Genomic DNA, 21,600 nt, shown 5'->3' with positions numbered 1-21,600 from the left:
ACTTGACCGTTTTACTTTTGACTTGTTAAATTCACTACCAACTAAACCACTTGGATAGGCTTAAGTTTCATTGTTGCCAATACAGTTTTGTGTACGTTCTCTGCTAAAACAAAATCACTTTGAGTAGGCCTGTGTTTTGAGTTTGTGTAGACCTTTTTGCAGCAAAGCAATACATGTGATTCCACACTGATCATAGAGAATCTTTCATGAGCTGCAACTAGAATGCAGGTTGCTTCCGAACCTGAACCTTTGAAATGACAACACTTTTAGTTCGCTGACCGTTTTACTTTTGACTTGTTAAATTTCACTACCAACAGAATGGGCCTAAGTTTGATTATAGTCTCCGCCAGGCCAGTCCGTCCGTCCATCTGTGTCCATCCACTCCTTGGATGCCACAGCCGAATCTCCGCCCTAAATAGTCAGATTGGCCTGTTATAGCGCCACCAGACATCATGCAAATCGGTACATGGTATCTCTACAGTCCTTAAAGGGATCATTTCACTTTCAAATAAAAGAAACATAAAAACAAAATATAAAAAGTAAACGAAAAAAGTAGTAAATCACAGCCCCCTGACGCATTAGAAGGACATTCTAATGCCTGTGGGGGCTGTGATTTTTCCATTCCTTTTTCAATTCATTTTTTATAGTGTTCATTTTATTTGAAAGTGAAACATCCCTTTTCATATTCCATCCCGATTGGCACATTTCGAACATTGATGGCGCACAATTACCTGGCCTGGCGGAGACCTGTGCTCCAAGGAGCACTTTGTTTAGTTGTCAATACAGTACAGTTTGTATACTGTACGTTCACTACCAATAAAACCATTTAGACAGGCCTACGTTTCATTATTGTCAATACAGTTTTGTCTATGTTAACTGGCAACAAAATCACTTGGAGTAGAACTGCGTTTCATTTTTGACAGTTTGTGTTTTGTAGAATTTTGCAAAGCAATAAATGTGATTCTACACTGATGAGTCGTAGAGTATTTCATGAGCTGCAACTAGAATCGACACACTGCTCTGTCACTTTTCACACTATTCTATGTACCCTGCGTGGTCAACTCATCATAGGGTATTCCCCAAGTGTATTTGTTGAGCAGGGTGGAAATAGTAGCCAGTCTGTGACTGGGGGTCTGGCATAATGGTTCAAATGGTAATGACACAGTTTATGGCTGTCTTCTCTTGCAATTTTCAACCAATCATAAATAAGCTGGTCCAGAAAATCAAAACTAGAAAAGCACACTCCTTGGTGCACAGATGTCACCCTGGCCGGGTTGCCTACTCAGTGCTGTGTCAGTTGTGATGTGCAGCCGTCAGGACATAAGGGGGAAACAGAATTTGCACGGTGTTGTGCGAGGAATGGCCGCTATGGGCAGAAGTGAACGCGTCTTTTGGAAGTGCGCGGACACAGTTATGTCTGTGTTTGTGTCATAAGCCCCTTCTCCTCTACAGGGCCGAACCAGACCTAGAACCAGAACTTTGCAGAACTAAGAACTTTCAAGAACGCGTGAAGTTCTGCTTAGGTTTCCATATAACCAGACTCGACCGGGAAGGTCCAGAATGGCCCAGCCCATAGGTTCACAGAACTCAAGTTTAGTATTGCCTCAAGAGCAGGACCTAAAAAAAAGTTCAGGTTCTGGAAAGTTCTGGTTTCACCTCATAATGGAAAAGGGGCTATACACACACGGATCGGAAATGTAATGGATGTACGCATCTGTGATTTATGAGCGCACATTTGGTCAGGATTTCAGCCCAATCCTACGGCCATTGAAGACCCTATTATTATAATAATAAGAAATACTGTTCCTACGAAACAGTGTGGGCTTTCTGCTCCCTCATTGGCTAAAGGCGCTGCCTTTGTACTGTCGGCCAGTTTTTTGAAGAGAATAACCTTAGTATATAAAGATCTGGGAGAACATACTGGTCTCGCCTTTCTGTGAGCCCAAAGTTTCATGTGGGTGGTGTTATTTATATCAGGTCGCACTTGTTGGTGGTGAGAATGCTGCTGCTCCTGCTCCTCATTGGCTAAAGGAGTACTGTCGGTTTTTGAGGAGAATAAACTTAATCTATAAAGATTTGGGAGAACATACTGGGGCAGCTGACATGAAACTCCATATTTGGAGATGGCAAGACATCATAGTGACATCATAGCGATGACGTGGGCGTCAAGGCAGCTCAGCTTAAGGCAGTCAAGACAGCTTTCGAGACATAATGCTGAGCTGTCCTTCTTCCTTGGAGTTAACTGGTGTTCGTCTGATGGGAGGACGGACATCATAGAGGTGTCGAGTGATGGGCAAACAATGTCAGCAAACAGAATGGAGAAGACCCGCGGAAGAGTGGGGCCAGTGTATGGAGCAAAAGAAGACAAACTCAACCTGTCTGAGTTACTGTCAGAAGGGACCAAAGAGATTCAGGAGGAGGCTATGAACAGCCAGTTCCTCAAAGACTTCCTGAGGGGGCGAGTCCACAATGAGCTGTTCAAGTTCGGCGTGGTGGCGCTCTACTACATTTACGCCGCCTTGGAGACCGAGATCGAAAGGAACAAAGACCACCCCCACTTTGCACCTCTCTATTTCCCTGCAGAGCTGCATCGCCACGAGGCCCTGGGCCGCGACCTCGAGTACTTCTACGGGCCAAACTGGCAGAGTCAGATCGGCTGCTCCCCTGCCACCAAGCACTACGTGGACCGCATCCACCAGGTGGGCCGCAAGAACCCAGTGCTGCTGGTGGCCCACGCCTACGCCTGCTACATGGGAGGCCTGTGCGGGGGGCAGTTGCTGTCCGGGGGCCGGGTGCTGCGAAACGTGGCCCAGCGCAACCTCAACCTCCCCTCCACCGGAGAGGGCTTGGAGTTCTATCAGTTTAACGCCATCGACAGCGCCCCGACTTTCAAGCAGCTCTATCGCAGCCGGATGAACGAGCTGGTCCTGGACATTGGGAACAGGCAGAGGCTGGTGTCGGAGGCGGTCCAGGCCTTCCGGTTCAACATGGAGGTGTTGAAGGAGTTGGAGGACTTTGGAATGACCATGGAGGAGGAAGAAGAGGAGGAAGAGGAGGAGGAGGTTGTAGATGCTGGCCCGCCTGTCCATGAAGCCATAGATCGTGACATCAGCAAATTCCCCTACTACTACATGCTGCTGATAATTATAGTTGGAACGGCGTGTGTCTGTCTGCTAGTCATGGACCTTATCAGACCGTCAGACGTCCTGTTGACCTCTTGCATTACTACTTTGGTTGGATTGGCTGCATGGTACCTTATGTGATCTAGCTAGGCCTCGGTTGCTGTGCTACTACTGGCTAAGGGAGTTGTACAAGGACGTAATTGGTTATTAGGGTTCATTGTCTCCACCAGCCGAAGGCTGAGGGAGAGTATGTTTTCCCCTCCGTCCGTCCGTCCGTCCGTCCGTCCGTCCGTGCGTCCGTCCGTCCGTCCGTCCGTGCGTGTGTGCGTCCTCGCAGTTTGTGAGCAGCTAATCTCAGTCACCGTTGGCCCGATCGCTGCCAAACTGAGCACACACACTCCCTGGATGCCAATCTAGAACCTCTGCCCCACATTTTTCAAATCAGCCTCATGGTGGCGCTATAACAGGCCGATTTGTGTGGCCTGGTTGTTACCAGCTAATCTCCGGCGCCGTTGGCCCGATCGCTGCCAAACTGAGCACACACACTCCCTGGATGCTAATTCAGAACCTCTGCCCCACATTTTTTAAATCAGCCTCATGGTGGCGCTATAACAGGCCGATTTGTGTGGCCTGGTGGAGACCTGTGCTCGGAAGAGCACTGCTTCTAGTTTATATTTGTGAAGGGCTGTGTCCAAACAAGTAATGGTGTTTATGAAACCTTTGTGATTTTGTTGTGAAGGTCTTCTTAGATAAGATCTGGAAGAAGAGGATCCAATGGGTTATCAGCAACTAATTAAATGGAGACCCTGATTGTAAACTCGTTGGCAATTCTCACAATCTGTCATTGTTCTCTACAACTGGAATGTAGTATATGCACTGTATTTGCTTAGTTCATACTATTTTAACTATTACATCCAGTAGTCAGCTACCGGTACTTACATTTGCTACTAGTATTAGACTGGTTGGAATAATCAGCAGTTAACAAGTGATAGCCCTGAGTGAGAAAAGTTCACATCAGGTAACACTGATGACTTGGTCCTCAACCAAGCCCTGCTTCTGGGTTTGTATCCATGTCTGATGGACATAGCAGAAATATACTGTCGGCTGTATCAGCTGTCATATCATGACTTTACAATATGTCAAGGCATTTTTTTCCCACAACAGCGCTTATGCAGTACTGTTGATCTTTTCCCCACGCCACTATTATTTGTTTAATTTCTCATGAGCATCTTGCCTCAGACTGATTACCAAAGGATGCCACCCTGAAGGACCACAGATGTGATCTGTCTCTCCATAACCACATGAGGAGCTTTACCGTTAATAGCAATGCTGGATTAGACTAAATAAAAGAAAGCTGTAGTGTGTGATTTGTTTTTGAGCTGCGCTAACCGCTCCTACATCTGGCTTTTCCGTTTGTCTGTCTGGACTGTCATTGGTCAATTGGTGTCTGTCTGTACTTATTTACCCGGGTCACATTGGCCAAGCTTTGCAGGACACTTTACGCAATTAACTAAATAGCACCACTCACTTCACACTGGGTGTGATTTTTGGGGTATTACATTGCCATAAATAGTGTCATATAGTGTAACTTTTCCAATTAAACAAAGGTAATTTTGGTATAACTTTTCAATGGTATATCTTTCACAATAACCACATGAATGTGCTGCTCACTGTAGTAGCATATGCTGATGTGGGAGGTCGATGTGACAAAAGTCTCCCTCCCTCCCTCCCTCCCTCCCTCCCTCCCTCCCACACACACACACACACACACACACACACACACACACACACACAAACACAGGTACCAACTATTTAAAGGTCCATTTCAGACACGGCTTTGCTGTTGCTATCATTTGATACATGAGTGGAAGTGGTATTGTTGATTTTTCTGCTGAATTCTTAGTGTGTGCTGTGGCCAGAGAGTGGACTGGGATTTGGTTCTAAAACAAAGGTATATTTTTCTGTATGCAATTACATCCTAATAATACATTGTTGTTGTTTTATTAATTTAAATACAAACATGTATGAAGTGAGTTGATTTCACTACAGATTGTGTATTTTATAAGAATACAAACTTAATGTGATTGTTAATTCAAGTCATACTTGATTTGATAAATGTTTTGATTAAACTGGAATGTCTACCAATGCCACACTTATGAGTTGATAAGATGGCACATAGAATTGTCATGGCAATTTGTTTTGCAATGCAAACATCTTTGTCAAAATCATATTTTGTTCCTTCCAGATTTTGTGATGGGGTTTCTTCAGAATCTCTTGAATGTCATTAGCCTCCTGTCTTTTCTGAATGAGCTCTCCTCTCCTGTTGACTCTGGTAAGAGTATGCATTAATTAATTTATTCTGTCTATCTGTGCGAGGGATATGTACATAAATGACCAGCACAGAAAGGTTAATAGGTTATTTTTCCTCTTTCTCATAACGGTACAGTGTGCAGTATATTGTCAAGTTATTGTCATTTGGTTACTTTTTCATTGCTGCTGCAAACTGCTAAAAGACAAAGCACTCAAAGCTTATGAATGTACTGTAGTGTTTACAGAGTGCAGACTCGAAAGCATGCAGATAAACAAATCTATACAAGTAAATTACCTCAAAATATGTAAGTCTCAGAGTTTCGACAGATTCTGCAGAGTTGCGACAGATTCTAATGGCAGTTCGATCAACTTAATCAGACAGGATTCATTTATGTTAAATAAACACCACACACTGCGTCTAAATAAGACATGAATGACATGTATAAACACAGTATACTGTACCGAGCACTGAATATCAATCAAGCATATCAATAAAGTGGCACTACTGATGTGTTCTCAACAAACATGTCACAAATCACTTAATGTGCTGATGGTATTGACATCAAACAGCGGCGTCGCATGCCTATCTGAGCTCATTAGCTTTGTAAATATCGATATCAGTCTACAGAGCAGTGGCCACTTTTAGTGCCCTATCTTCGCTGCTTGATCTCTCTTTACTGTGCGTCTCTGCTAGTCTCTCCTGAGGTTAGCCTGTGGGGGAAGATGGCTAACTTCACCCATTACTGTAGCTACTGGAAGCTGAGGCCTGGTGTGTCTGTCCCTGCCCTGGGGGAGTTGACTGTCTGTCTGCACCTGCAAACCAAGGTAACAAGGTACACTAGGAACACGGTCAGATTTAAACATGCAATGTAATAATAATAATAAATAAATAAACATCTGAGCCTCGCTCGGAGAACACGGTTGACGGCCTCAGCTAAATCCAACATCAGGTTATAGCTACGACAACGCGAACTTCTATAATATTAGGATATACAAATTTAAGCGTCTGTGGACCGTTTCAACGATGTCCTCCTCTCAGGCAGTGACAACTGACAAGCACTTGGAATATAGGAGTTCAGGCATTCAATTTAGTTTGACTCGGTCCAACTAAATTTGTGAAAATAGCAGATCTACATGCTTGTAAATCGGCTATTCGGCTTCAAAGGTTTTGCCTCTTTTAATATTTGACCATTTGGACAATGTTTGACCAGTTATTATAGTTTGTTGATGACTTTTGATGCAAAATGATCTGTCATCTGGGGACCCCCATCATCATGTGGGCACCTCACTGGAGGTCCTGACCCCCAGGTTATTAAGAACCACTGCCCAAAGCAGTGATAAGCTTACTATAACAATACAGAGCTTACCATTTTAACAAAATACTTTTTGTTTTAACCAAAAATATGACTTTACACCACTTTTAACACTTATACCGTATGGCAACACATTTCCTCGTCCACATTAATCTAGGCGTCAACACCTTCGACGTGGACCGCCTTCATGTACCGCTCTCCCGAGGGCCAGTGGGCCGAGCTGGGTCTGGGGGGACGGAGAGGTTACCTCAGTATCTGGCTGTTTGGCAGGGAGTGGAGGACCACTGCTCCAGTGTACCTGCATGCGGACCTGTGGCACTATCTGTGTGTGAGCTGGTCGCACACCACCTACGCACCCAGCCTCTATGTCAATGGCAGGATGTTGCATCTTTTTGTTGGTAAGTACTAGTCAACTAACTTTATTTTCACGTTTCAGGAAACCTTTTCTTGTCAAGGACCCTGGAATTTACATTTATTTGGCTGCACACCTCCACCTTCCAGATTTATTTTTCTCCACAATATATCTTCACAATACAATATTATCATCACAATATCGATATATCAAGATATTTGGTCACAAATATGGTGATATTTGTTTTTATCGTCTCTTATCAGGTGGAAACCTCAGGTGTCCAAAAGTGTTACTTTTCAGGATTCAAATTCAAAAGAAGCAAAAGTAGAAGATCGACCGCGTTGCGACGCATTGTGAGCTTGTAGATGGGCTATTTTTGGGCAAAGAGACTTGGTAGAGAATAAAAAAATATATTTCCAGGTCCGTTTTACCAATTATACCGGATATGCAGCTCGGCAAATAAAAAGTGAATTGATCCCAGTGCATGACGGAGGATAATTTCACGATAAATGTAAATCTCTGCGATACGATTACTGTGAGTGTTTTTTATCACGATAAACGATAATAACGATCACCGTCCCATCCCTGCTTCTGCTCTTCCCAGTTGACGTGGATGTGGGGGATTCTCCCGTGCGGCCTCCTCACCGCCGACTGGCCCCGAACGGCACCCTCACGCTGGGCGCGTCCCACTTCCTAGCTGCCGATGGGACTCTCCATGTCTTTGGCTGCCTGAAAGGCTGGTTGTCTCTGTTTCGTATGTGGGGGCGCGCGCGCAACAGACAGGAGGTGACGTCAGTGATGTGCACAGGGGGAGATGTTCTGAAGTGGGAGGAGAATCACTGGGAGATCCACTCGCCCGTCGCTGACTCCACCCTGCTGTGCGGTGAGCCAAGCTTTTGTCTTAATTGGAGTGGTTTTTAGTTTTCTTAATAGGCCAATTATTTTATATTTGTATCAAATATGTATGTATATTTTTGGCACCGCCAGCAGCTCTAACAGTCTGTAAATGGTAAATGGTGCATTTATATAGATCTTTATCCAAGGCGCTTTACAGAGATTGTGCATTACATTCACCCATTCACACACGGATGGCGGAAGAAACCATGCAAGGCCCCAACCTGCTCACCGGGAGCAACTAGGGGTTCAGAGTCTTGCTCAAGGACTCTTCCACACTAACTCAGGGATCGAACTGGGAACCCTGCGGGAACCCAGTTAAATCCAAGTTCCATCTGTTCTAGACGGCAACTCTACCCCTGAGCCACTGCCGCCTGTATATACCTGTATACCTAAACAATAGGATAATGCATCTATTTTTGCACTACTCATATAACTATTAATACAGGTTGATGATGCCGGGGTTGATTAGTCGGGGTGATAAATCGACCTTGTTCTTGTTCTGGGTTGGTTTATTAGCGCTAGGTGCTGTTAGTTGGATATTAGACTTCATTAGTTAAATTCTTTCTGTGAATCTCTATAACAACCTTGTAGTGTTGAAGCGGTTTTGTATTTGTTGAAGTGAGCTATTTATAATGTTTTATTTTACCCAGTTCACTAACAACCGTAAGCCATTCTATACAAGATAAAATGGATAAATAAAGTTTCAGCACTGAAGACATGGTGGAATGTCTTCAATTCCCATCTTACTCATACCAAAGACTATAAAAACGGGATCTAATGTCTCCCTGCTTAGTTGGCACTCAGCATCAAGGCTTGGATTATGTGCGATATACTAGCGTCATGTCCCGGGGGTGTACTTGTACATCAAGCTGCCTCACGCTATGGAAACAAGAGATACAGTAGGCTCCTGACATACAGTATGAGCCACATGGCTCAGGAGCTGTTGGGTCCCAAGGCTTGCTTACTTACCAGTCTTTGTGGCATGAATCTAGGGTTTGGCAACAATCCTCTCCCGTCTGATATAGTGATTAAACCCTGTGGCTGTTTCATTCTTATGTGGAAAATCTTTAACGGCTTTTTTTTACAGCCTTTCCGCACCTGTGTTGAAGCCTCCAAGGCAGCCACTCGTCTCATGGCCTGGATTCCTAGATCAAATATTGACCTCCTGTTCCTCTGACAGTACAGTACAGTAAATACTGGAACCATTGTATGACAATAATATTGTATTACTAAGAACCAGAGGCACTGCTCAACATATTGCCTGGATGCAATTATAAAACAAAAATGATAGTCTTTGCTCAATCTGTGCTTAAATCTAGCCTGTAAAATGTAACCATTGGTGAAGCAGTATAATTTGCAGTTAAAAATCAAATTTTCAATTGATGACACAGGAGACCGCGACCACACCATCATTAGAGAATATCTTCTTAATTAACTTATGTGTGATTAATTGATGTGATTGATTTTACTTACATTTACAGGTGTATATATAGTAGTAGGAAACATTTTGTAATTCTTCCTGGAATGCCTGAAGGGGGGTAGGCTATAATATAGAAAGGGTGTCAAAACACTACATGTGTAATGGTGGGGGAAAAAGAACGATGTTTTAAATGTAATTCTAGATTTACATTTACTACATTTACATTTACATTGTTACTTGAGTTTTTATTTTCTGGTTTCAGTTAATTCAGTTAGAGAATATATATGTTGTAGACACACAAACACAAAAGTAGACTTGACATTACATAATCAGACAACTTGTGTTAAAGGAGCTATAGTCAACTTTTTCTTGAAAAACGGATGCTAAAATAAAAATAATGTTTCGAAAATATTTTATAAAAAAATAAGCTTCATATATGTGTTTCAATTAATAAATGATCACAAAAAGCGTAAAATAATGATAAAATAATCATTTTGGCCCTTTGTTTACATTTACAGGGCCCGTACTTTGTTTACATCCTAGTCTGTAGACTAGGATGTACACCTACAATGAAAAAGTTGACTATAGCTCCTTTAATTTGAACTACTTTATTTTGGAAAAAGAAAAAAAAAACTAACTTCAAACACACAATTCAGTGGTGGTCGCAGCTGGGCGTCCACTACTGGCAGTGTCACTGCTTGTGTACTGGTAGAAACAGTTTGCTCATCTCTCTCCTGAGAAAACAAAGAGAAAGAAACAGCATTACTAGATAAATTGCCTTTCCCACACTTCATGACTATTTTGTTTTCAAATTCAGATGTCAAGTCAGGGTGCCTTGGTGAAACACACTTGTGAATCACATGAGAATGGCAATGAGACCAATTGCCATCTCATCACGCGAGGAATGTGACACATTCCTTGGCTATCAAATTCACTGAATGAGCTGAATGGTCCACCTGATCACTATGTTCCATACACATTATACAATACAGTACATACATACCTACATACATAGAACCCCCTTTCCAACATCATGCATACACACACACACACACACACACACACACACACACACACACACACACACACACACACACACACACACACACACACACACACACACACACACACACTACTCTACACAGTGAATTACAAACAATTAAGTATACTAATACTAATTCATCATTGTTGTAGTATTCATTTCAATGTGATTTTGAGGATACTTTGACTTTGGACTTCAAAGTAACTACTTTGTTCAATCTGATAAGACAGTAATGTTACCTGCAGGCATGCTGGAACTGTCTGGATCATTCCATGCCATGTTGGCAGTTCTGGCACTAGTTAAGGGGAAGTTAGCCTATTGCTACATCAATCTGGGAACTAAATCTAAATCACTAGCTTTCTTCACAAAATGTGTTCATAAAGGTGTCTACTATCACCTCTGAACTTTGTCAAACCCAACTCCCTTGACATACTTTGTGGGAGCCAATAAATGTTGGGGGTATCAGGATACCCAGGGCCTGGGATTAAAGGGGGAAAAATAAAAAATGGCCAATACGAACGTATGAAGTGTGTAATTAGGGTATTGTTGGGCTGCTGGATCCATTCCAACCATTAGTTATAAGTAAAAATTACTCCTTGGCCATAAAAAAGGCCTAATTGGCTAAGGCTTAGCCAATCATGTCATTCGAGTTCACCTGTGTCCTGTTAGTCCCTATGTTTTAAACCCTGTGTTTGAATGTTCCTTGTCAGATTGTATCATGTTATCATGTGTGTCATATGTGATTACCCACCTGATCTTGAATAGTTTTCATGAATTCAAACACTACGCCATTTTAACTGAAAACGAATGGTTGGAATCGATTCAGCAGCCCAAAAATACCCAAATTACACACCTCATACGCTCATATTGGCCATTTTTTATTTTCCCCCCTTTAATCCCAGGCCCTCGGGATACCCAATAACTTTGATTGGCTCCCACAAAGTATGTCAAGGGAGTTGGGTTTGACAAAGTTCAGAGGTGATAGTAGACACCTTTATGAACACATTTGTGAAGAAAGCTAGTGATTTAGATTTAGTTCCCAGATTGATGTAGCAATAGGCTAACTTTCTCTTACTACACTGCTTGTGTAGGCCTAGTAGTAGCAGCTTGTTCTCCCTGCTGAAAAAAACAAAGATAGAAATAAAAACAACATTAGGACATATTATCATGACAGTGCATGGTTTTGTTGTATTTTGTTCAGGTAAAAACTACAGCAGCTAGATTAAAGCTGTACATTAAGACAAAACAGATTGTGGCAATGACAGACCAATATGTCTGCATTACTGTCAATAAAAGGTTAATCACATTTTGTATTAAAACACAATTATTTCTTGCTGATGGAAACAGTTTAGTTTATTAGCACATTGTTAAAACTAAAATAGAACAATACATATCAATGAAACAATATACCGTGCAAGGAAAGATGGCTGGCAGACTTTTTTATGGATCCTTTCCTTAACTAAGCACATAGTGAAAGGTCAACTTAAATATCTGAAAACAAATTGACATGAATTCAAAATACACTGGGTTGTCAAACAATGAAACTATATGGAATCTCTGAAAAGGTTGAGGGGGTCCCTGCTTCAACTCTCTTGGGTCCTTGGCCTGAAAACGTTGAAGACCCCCTGGTGTAGATTGCTTGGGGTTCCAGAGATAATTTTTGTATTTATTTTTTTATTCAATGAGGGTCCGTGACCTAATACATATCAAAATGATCATCATCATAGCTGTATGTTCTGTCTCTCTGGTTACCAGACTGGTCCCTGTATGAAGTCAGAGTGAGGTTCCTTATCCTCCGCCATGACGGGAAGAACACCAACCTCTACACGGCCAGAGACCTCGCCCGGCGCTGGGTAAGATCAAAATGACTTCTCGTGTTTTGTTTTTTTTTCAGTACGTTGGGGCCCTTGTTAGGTCTTATCCTACGCCTTATTAGGTGTGCAAAAGTCTTGCTTTTTATTAACCCCTGTTATGCGGCATACATTATTTAAATTTCAAAAATCCTTTGTAAGTTCATGGTGCTACAGAAAATGGAATGGTGCCACGTATTGTTATACCTTTCAAACCTGGTGCCAACCTAGCCTCGTAAACCACCAACTTCCGGAAATCTCATTTTAATGTGATTTCCGGAATTTGGTGGTTTACGAGGCTAGTGCCAACCTGGTGTCTCATTAGTATCTGCTATACATATAGCAATAAGCAACATCATTTATTTTTATTTTTTTATACGAATTTGAAGGTTTTCAGAACCCTTAGGTTAGGTTTTAGAAGGCGTTTTTTAGAATCGGCCTCAATTCTAAATGGGTGTTCATTTAACTCTGAGAGTGTAGGAGGAGAAGGCCTTTTGCACTCCTACAAGGACAGGTGCGTTGGAACAGTGACGTTGACGAATGGAGAAGAAGAGTCCCGCACACTGTCTTACAGTTTACAGTTTACAGTTTAGGCATTTAGCAGACACTTTTAATCCAAAGCGATTTACAATAAGCAGAAATACATTACTATTATACAAGATAACATGTCAGAACATCAACAACAATATAACAAATGCATTTGAATATCAATCTAAAACAATAAAATCAATGTTGACTAGCTTCATGTATGGTCATTGAGTGTTTCAGTAGTGCTATGGGTCAAGGTGGAGTCCGAAAAGGTGAGTCTTCAGTCCACGGCGAAAGCTAGCGAGTGAGTACGTCTTCACTCACAATACATTTATTACAGCGTTTCGGTAACGTAACGTTGTAATACATTTATTGTGAATGAAGACAGTGTGCGGGACTCTTCTTCTTCAACTCTGAGAGTGTACAAATGTAACCAAATACACTAGTATGGGTCCATTTGGTTAGATTTGTACACTCTCAGATTGAAATTATGCACTCAGAACTATACTGTGAAAACAGTCGTGCCATTTAATTAAATACTTTAAGACTGTTCCTATGCCAATATTATGCCATCATGTTCTCTTTACTCTACACACACACACCATCCTGTTTGATGTGTTTGTCTGTCTGCTTCCTATAGCTCAGAGAAGTGCTTCCACTCAACATGACGCTGCACAGCGTGTCGGTGTTTGAGCTGGCCAGGTATGAAGAGATTGTACTGTAATTCAATATATTTATGTAACACAACATTAGGAAATGTCTCTAAACAGGAAGTTTCTCCTCATGAAATTGTATGGTACCTAACGCTTACTGAACTTATACTTAAATGATCAGGCACTAATGCAGGGGCATACACACTGCACGTACACATGCACATTGCACACACACACACACACACACACGCACACACACACAAATGCACACACGCGCGCGCGTGCAGGCGCGCACACACATGCGCGCACGTATACACACACACACGCACACACACGATTTGTCTCGTCTTTATTTATTATTTGATTGTTTTCATCAGCATTACACAGAGAACAATCATTATCTCAAAGTAAACAATACCTGTACTCTGTACCATACATAGCCCCCATGCTGTGGTCAGCCCTGGAGAGACGGTCAACGATGAGCTTAAAGTGAGTACCGTTTGGCAGATATTTACAAAAAAAAACATATAGAGAAAAACGTCAAAAAGCATTGTTGTGAAATTGTTCTGATGAATTGTCTGTTGATATCTTTTACTCCTCAGATATTGTTGTCAACTCCAACTGTTGACAGGTAATCTGGTTGTAATCTGTTCCCCTTGAATATTCCACACCTGAAGTTCTTAACTGAGCTGAAATCCTTCATTGTGTCAGTAATGTCAATTATCAATTATATTTTCAATATTCTAAATCAGTTAAGACTATGTTGTTGTATGTAAGAACTGTGTAATACATATAAAGTTTGTTAAAGGTGATACACCATGCATTTAAAAAGTATTTATGTCATATTGTTTATGTCCCAAAAACGTTTTTCAAAAGGTTTGAGACTAAATTACCACTCCTGAATAGAGAGCCTCTCTCATTTTTGAATGGCTCTCAGAGCATTTCAGCTGCAGTACCACCTTTGGCCTGAACTGTGTGGAAATAAAAAAAAAAGTTCCCCCTCTTCTGTGTTGCCTAGAACTGGAGGATTGATTTTGGGGTTTGTATTGCAAATTACAACTTGATGACATCACACATTGTACTTTACAATACAAACCCCAAAATCAATCCTAGGTTCTAGGCAACACAAAAGGGGGGGAACTTTTTTTTTATTTCCACACAACTCCTCTAAGGTATATTAATGACATAGTTCAATATTGAAAATGGGTGGTCTTCCCCTTTAAAGGCAGATGGAGGCTGTATGAGGAACTCAATACGCCACCTTCTGGTCAGAGCAGCTCATGGCCTATTCTCAGGCCCTGGTCCACTGGCTTAGAGTTAAATACTACATAACAGCATGGCACAATACACAGAACACTACTGTCAGGGTTCCCACGGTCATGAAATTCCTGGAAATATTTTGAAATTCGATTTTTTTTTCTTTGCTAGTACTGGAAAAGTTTTGGAATTTATCAAGGTTCCTGGAAGGTCCTCGAAAAAGTTGCTATGCATTGTCTTTGGTTATTGATTTTGTAAATACCTCTGAAATGACAAATTAAACATGGGCCAAATTGTCAAATATTAAAGGCAGACATTGTGAAAATAGCCGATCTACATGCTCACAACGCCTCGCGTTGCGAGGCGTTGTGAGCATGTAGATCTGCTATTTTCACAATAGAACCGTGTTATACAAAATTCCTCAACTCTTCCAGTTAAAACGTGAATATTTCGGGGGTCACGGCCTGAAAAGGTTGAGAACCACTGGCATACACTACCTGTCTTTAGGCATTGCGCATAGGAGTAAGCGACCTGTTATTGAGCTGAATTATTGTTATATAGTCCTGGAAATTGGGTTAAATATTCTGGAAAAGTTTTGGAAAAGTTTTGGAAATTAATTGGTAAAAATGTGTGGGAACCCTGTACTGTGTTCCAACCGTTTCTCCTGGGATGTAGGTTTGACAGCGTGGTGCAGGTGAATGTGTTCCCCAGCATGGCCGTGTCTGTGGTCCAAGCAGACATGACCAAGTATCTGCAGGCCTCCTACACAGAGCCACACAGCCTGCTGTATCTGATGGCTGACCCAGACTCCATCTACACCATATCTGTCGGTAAGAAAGACCTGTGTGTGTGTGTGTGTGTGTGTGTGTGTGTGTGTGTGTGTGTGTGTGTGTGTGTGTGTGTGTGTGTGTGTGTGTGTGTGTGTGTGTGTGTGTGTGTGTGTGTGTGTGTGTGTGTGTGTGTGTGTGTGCGCGCGCGCGCGCGTACGTGTTCTCCGAACTCTGCGAAAGGGGTTTATCATCTTGACATAATATCTTTGCTGTTGTGCAGCAAAGATATTCTCTGTATTCTAACGTTTTTTCTTTTTATTTATTTTTTTATTAACACCCTATACTTGATCATACTACATCACGCAAAAGTAGCAGATAGTAGTATAGCAGTGTAAAGCTGTAATGGTTTAATGGTGTAGTGGTGTAATACATTGTAATAGATGTAAAAGTGTTATAGATGTAATAGTGTAAAAGTGTAATAGGTTTAATAGTGTAATAGTGTAATAAGAGTATTAGTGTAATAGAGTAATAAGTGTAATAGTGCAATAAGTACAATAGTGCATTAAGTCTAATAAGTGTAATGGGTGTTATAGTGCATCAAGTGTAATAGTGCAATAAGAGTAATAGGTGTAATAGTGCAATAACTGTAATAGTGTACTAGGTGTAATAGTGCAATAGTGTAATAGTTTAATAGGTGTAATAGGTGTAATAGTGCAATAAGTATACTATTGCAATAAGTGTAATGGTGTAATAGTGTAATAATAGGTATAATAGTATATAGTGCAATAAGTATACTATTGCAATAAGTGTAATGGTGTAATAGTGTAATAGGTATAATAGTATATAGTGCAATAAGTATACTATTGCAATAAGTGTAATGGTGTAATAGTGTAATAGGTATAATAGTATATAGTGCAATAAGTATACTATTGCAATAAGTGTAATGGTGTAATAGTGTAATAGGTATAATAGTATATAGTGCAATAAGTATACTATTGCAATAAGTGTAATGGTGTAATAGTGTAATAGGTGTAATAATAGTGCAATAAGTATAGTACTGCAATAAGTGTAATGGGTGTAATAGTGTAATAATAATAGTGCAATAAGTGTAATGGGTGTATTAAGTGTAATTGTGTAATAGGTCTACAGACGCGCAAGGGCCCGGTCAATGCTACATGCAGCTTTCATTTTATTAGAATCCTGATAAGTAACAGTTTTGGAGTTGTGAGGTTTCCATCCGACAGAGACAATATACATTTTATACTGTGATACTGACACAAATACTTATAGTTAAGTAGTGGGCTTTGTTGTCCATAATAGTCCACACTGCAGGCTGCTTCTCTGTTCAGAATGTAATGTTTGCCGTCATGTGAGTCCTTGATATCCTTTTACTTGTTGCTTGTTGTCTTAGCGTTGGTTTTCATACTTAACCCTCTGATAAAGTGTTTCTTATTTAGTTTATGTGCTTGTGTGAAGGAGAGATAAAGTATGTGGTCGAAAGAAATTCCAGCTGTTCTGCGAAGGGCTGTCACGATATGACATTTTAACATGACAACTAATTGTCACTCAAATAATTGTGATTACCTATTTAATTGTGTTTTTGTCGTTGACAATTACATTTCTGTTTGGCTTTTAGGCTTTGAAGTTGCACATGGTAGATATGACACATAACCTAAACATACAAAGAAATGAATCACATATTTGACAACTTTATACTTAAAAAAAGAACATTGATAGTGGAAATAGCCGATCTACAAGCTCACAACGCGTCGCGATGCGACGCGTTGTGAGCTTGTAGATCTGCTATTTCCACTATTTTTTATTCTTTTTTTTTTATATATGAAAGTTTTTCAACATGGAAACGATTATGACGATTATGAAAAATAATCGCGATTATGTCAAATATTAGATGATTAGACGATTATATCATAATTGTGACAGCCCTAGTTCTGCGTATATTGGTTCATGAAGTGACCTTCTCCCCCCATCTCTCTCTCTCTCTCTCTCTCCCTAGAGTCATTTGACAGTACCTCCACTAGTCCTGCTGTCACAGAGAAGTCCTCCACTGCAGCCGTCACCTTTTCCACAACATCCTCTCCTCCTGCACATACCTCCACCAAGCCTGTAGTCACCAATGCCGGTACCGCCAGCCCCCTGCCTTTACCCTCTCAAAACAGTACCAGTACCACCACCACCACCAAGCCTTTACCCACCGGTACCACCGGCACCACAAGTACCTCTGCCCCGGTTACAATGACAACGACCACCTTCACGACAGCCCCTGAGAATATCTCCGGTCAGTCACTTATGCCATTCATTGTCATTATATTTACAGAGATTTGACCTGAAAATGTATTTTATTCAAATGATGCATTACATTTAGTTTAACATAATAGCCTAAGTGTGACATACTGTATCAGACAATAATAAGTAAAACTATTATCTGGAGGGACTTTACAAAAGGAGGAGCTAAATCGATTAGTATGGTTAACTTAAGCCCTATTTTGTCCCTTCTTTTGTCCCTTCTCGCACAAAAATAGTGAACATTGAAGATCTACAAGCTGATCACGTATTGAATTGTGACACGTTGAGTGTTTGTAGACCTGCAACTTTTGCTATTAAGCACTACCACTTAAACCCTACCTAGCACCCCCTATTCTGAGGAGAACATTCTGCAGAAATAGCCGTGTCCTGTTGTGAGCTTGTAGCTTCTATTTCTGGAGAAGCGGTTTCACCTAGAAGGAAACAAGAGCAGACCAAGTGCAGAGCCAAGGGTTCGTTTATAGGTCAGTTTATAGTATATATAGTAAGTATAGAGGATTGAAGTGGTTATTACATGTAGCCTATATATTTAAAACAATTGAGCCACCCAGCAGAGCAGGGCAGATAACTCTTTGCCTCTGGCTCCACGTAACGGCATGCTTTGCTGGTTTGCTAAAAGACCGCCCCTGTGTCCCTTCCCCCATAGCACCCCTCCCCCACTGCATGACTCATAAATAGCGTGCTCGCTGACTGGCTTAGCAGCTCCCTTCGATAGCTCAGTTGGTAGAGCGGAGGACTGTAGTGGCTGTAATGACGGACATCCTTAGGTCGCTGGTTCAAATCCGGCTCGAAGGAGTTACTTTTTGGAGAATATTTAACTGTTATTATAGAACAGTCGCTATTACTTTGTAACTACGCTGTAGTAGATGTTTTGAATAAGAAAGAACCACATAGAATGGAAGACACTGTATTTGACATGCTTGGTTTGGGATAACTGGGAACAGCAGCTGAAAATGAACAAACACACTACACTGAGAGCATGTTTAAACACATGAACGCTATTCTGAGCACGTTGTGATAGTCAAGGATGTCAAACTGGTGGCCCACGGGCCAAATGTGGCCTGCATACGCGTTTTGCCAGCTCCCTTCGATAGCTCAGTTGGTAGAGCGGAGGACTGTAGTGGTTAATGACTGACATCCTTAGGTCGCTGGTTCAAATCCGGCTCGAAGGAGTTGCTTTTGGGGGGAAATGCTACTCCTATTATACAACAGTTACTATTACTATGTAACTACACTGTAATAGATGTTCGAAATAAGAAGAACCACATGGAATGGAATCTGCAAAAATAGCATATATCTACAAGCTCACGTGCAGCATGTTTGTAGCCAGGATATTTTTGCTATTCAGGGTTGTCAGACTGGTGGCCTGCGGGGCAAATGTGGACTGCAAAGGGGACTAAAAGGCTCCCTTCGATAGCTCAGTTGGTAGAGCGGAGGACTGTAGTGGTTAATGACAGACATCCTTAGGTCGCTGGTTCAAATCCGGCTCGAAGGAGTTGCTTTTCGAGGAATATTTAACTCTTATTATAGAACAGTTGCTATTACTTTGTAACTACACTGTAGTAGATAAAAATACAAAGAACCAAAGGCGCAAAAAAAATAAAATAAAATACAATCAGCTAAATTAGCAGATCTATAAGCTCACGTTGCAACATGTTTGCAGACAATATATTTTTACTATAATCAGGGGTGTCAAGCTGGTGGCACGCGGGGCAAATGTGGACTGCAAAATGTTCTAGACAGCTCCCTTCGATAGCTCAGTTGGTAGAGCGGAGGACTGTAGTGGTTAATGACTGACATCCTTAGGTCGCTGGTTCAAATCCGGCTCGAAGGAGTTTCCTTTGGGGAATTTTTAACTGTTATTATAGAACAGTTGCTATTACTTTGTAACTACACTGTAGTAGATGTTCAAAATAAGAAGACCACATAGAATGGAAGTCACAACAATACTTGTTTTTTTGGGGGGATAAATTACAAATTTAAAATCAGAAAAGAAAATCATAAACCCTATTCTAGACATGTCATGATAGGGTGAACATGCCGCAAGAAAACAAAACAATCAGCTAAATTAGTCTTTAATTAATCTACCAGCTCAAGTTGCAACATGTTTGTAGACAGGATATGTTTACTATAATAGTGATGGTTTATTTCAGGGGTGTCAAACTGGTGGCCCGCGGGCCAAATGTGGACTAGAAAGGGTACCAAACGGCTCCCTTCGATAGCTCAGTTGGTAGAGCGGAGGACTGTAGTGGTTAATGACTGACATCCTTAGTTCGCTCGTTCAAATCCGGCTCGAAGGAGTTTCCTTTGGGGAATTCTTAACTGTTATTATAGAACAGTTGCTATTACTTTGGAACTACACTGTAGTAGATGTTCAAAATAAGAAGACCACATAGAGTTGCTTTTTTAGGAAAATGCTACTCCTATTATACAACAGTTACTATTACTATGTAACTACACTGTAATAGCTTAGATATGTTACAAATAAGAAGAACCACATAGAATGGAACTCACAATACATGTTTTTTTGGGGGGGAGAACTTTAAAAAATAAAAAAAAAGAGAGTTTAACCACATGAACCCTATTCTGGGTATGTCATAGGTGAACACGCAGCAAAAATAACAATCATGGTCTACAAGCTCACGTGTTACAATGTGACAATGTTTGTAGACAGGATATCTATTCTATTCAAAGATGTCAAACCGGTGGCCCAAATATGGCCCACATTAATGGGTGACCAGCTCCCTTCGATAGCTCAGTTGGTAGAGCGGAGGATTGTAGTGGTTGATGACTGACATCCTTAGGTCGCTGGTTCAAATCCGGCTCGAAGGAGTTTCCTTTGGGGAAAAAGCCTACTCTTAAAATAGAACACTTACTATGACTATGTAACTACAACACTGTTATAATGCAGTCGATGTTCAGAATAAGAACTACATTGAGCACACTAAATAGCAGATCTACAAGCTCACGTTACAACATGTTTGTAGACAGGATATTTCTGCTATTCAGGGGTGTCAAACTGGTGGCCCACGGGCCAAATGTGGACTACAAAAGGATGTAAATGACTCCCTTCGATAGCTCAGTTGGTAGAGCGGAGGACTGTAGTGGATAATGACTGTCATCCTTTGGTCGCTCGTTCAAATCCGGCTCGAAGGAGTTTCCTTTGGGGAAAAAGCCTACTCTTAATATAGAACACTTACTATGACTATGTAAATACAATACTATAATACTGCAGTGAATGTTCAGAATAAGAACTACATAGAATGGAAGTCACAGGTCATATTTGGTTTGGGATAAGTTGAACAACAGCTGAAAATGAACAAATTACACTGGGCACATTTTCCCATTCAAGTCAAAGGAGAACATTAATTCACGAATAAATGAATTTAAATTAAACTATATAACGTATCTCTTAGCAAAATGCAAGCAGATGAGTCCCGATGAAGCCGGTCGATTTGACATATGGCCCAAGTGCGTGCCACCATATCTGTGGGTGGAGTAGCACGGCAAAATAAAGTTTATCAGGAAAGAAAGTACTATATTCTGGTTGACCTGTTAGGCAACCACACTAAATAGCAGATCTACAAGCTCACGTTACAACATGTTTGTAGACAGGATATTTTTGCTATAATAGCAGGGGTGTCAAACTGGTGGCCCACGGGCCAAATGTGGACTGCAAAAGTTTTTAAATGGCTCCCTTCGATAGCTCAGTTGGTAGAGCGGAGGACTGTAGTGGTTAATGACTGACATCCTTAGGTCGCTGG

At 41.2% G+C, this 21,600-nt stretch overlaps 2 protein-coding genes across 2 annotated transcripts in view; both read left to right on the top strand.

Annotated features, from left to right (window-relative positions):
* Positions 1-2,315: 2,315 nt before the first annotated feature.
* LOC308304172 (heme oxygenase 2-like) lies at positions 2,316-3,263 on the top strand (the record flags this gene model as incomplete). Its single annotated transcript, XM_080748731.1, has 1 exon — positions 2,316-3,263. The coding sequence occupies one exon, from the start codon at positions 2,316-2,318 to the stop codon at positions 3,261-3,263; it is 948 nt and encodes a 315-aa protein (XP_080604857.1).
* Positions 3,264-6,155: 2,892 nt separating this feature from the next.
* adgrg4b (adhesion G protein-coupled receptor G4b) overlaps positions 6,156-21,600 on the top strand; it is a gene marked incomplete at both ends in the record, with an annotated part of 50,173 nt that continues 34,728 nt past the window's right edge. Inside the window, 7 exons of the mRNA XM_080748730.1 lie at positions 6,156-6,257; positions 6,903-7,143; positions 7,702-7,980; positions 12,212-12,309; positions 13,475-13,536; positions 15,420-15,574; positions 17,529-17,747. Coding sequence (XP_080604856.1) covers positions 6,156-6,257; positions 6,903-7,143; positions 7,702-7,980; positions 12,212-12,309; positions 13,475-13,536; positions 15,420-15,574; positions 17,529-17,747 — 1,156 coding nt within the window. The remainder of the gene's footprint in view (positions 6,258-6,902; positions 7,144-7,701; positions 7,981-12,211; positions 12,310-13,474; positions 13,537-15,419; positions 15,575-17,528; positions 17,748-21,600) is intronic.

This window comes from Nannobrachium achirus, assembly GCF_963921795.1.
Source record: "Nannobrachium achirus genome assembly, chromosome: 19".
Taxonomy (NCBI): domain Eukaryota; kingdom Metazoa; phylum Chordata; class Actinopteri; order Myctophiformes; family Myctophidae; genus Nannobrachium; species Nannobrachium achirus.
Note: the sequence above shows the minus strand (reverse complement) of the source record. Positions and strands in the feature narration are given on the sequence as shown.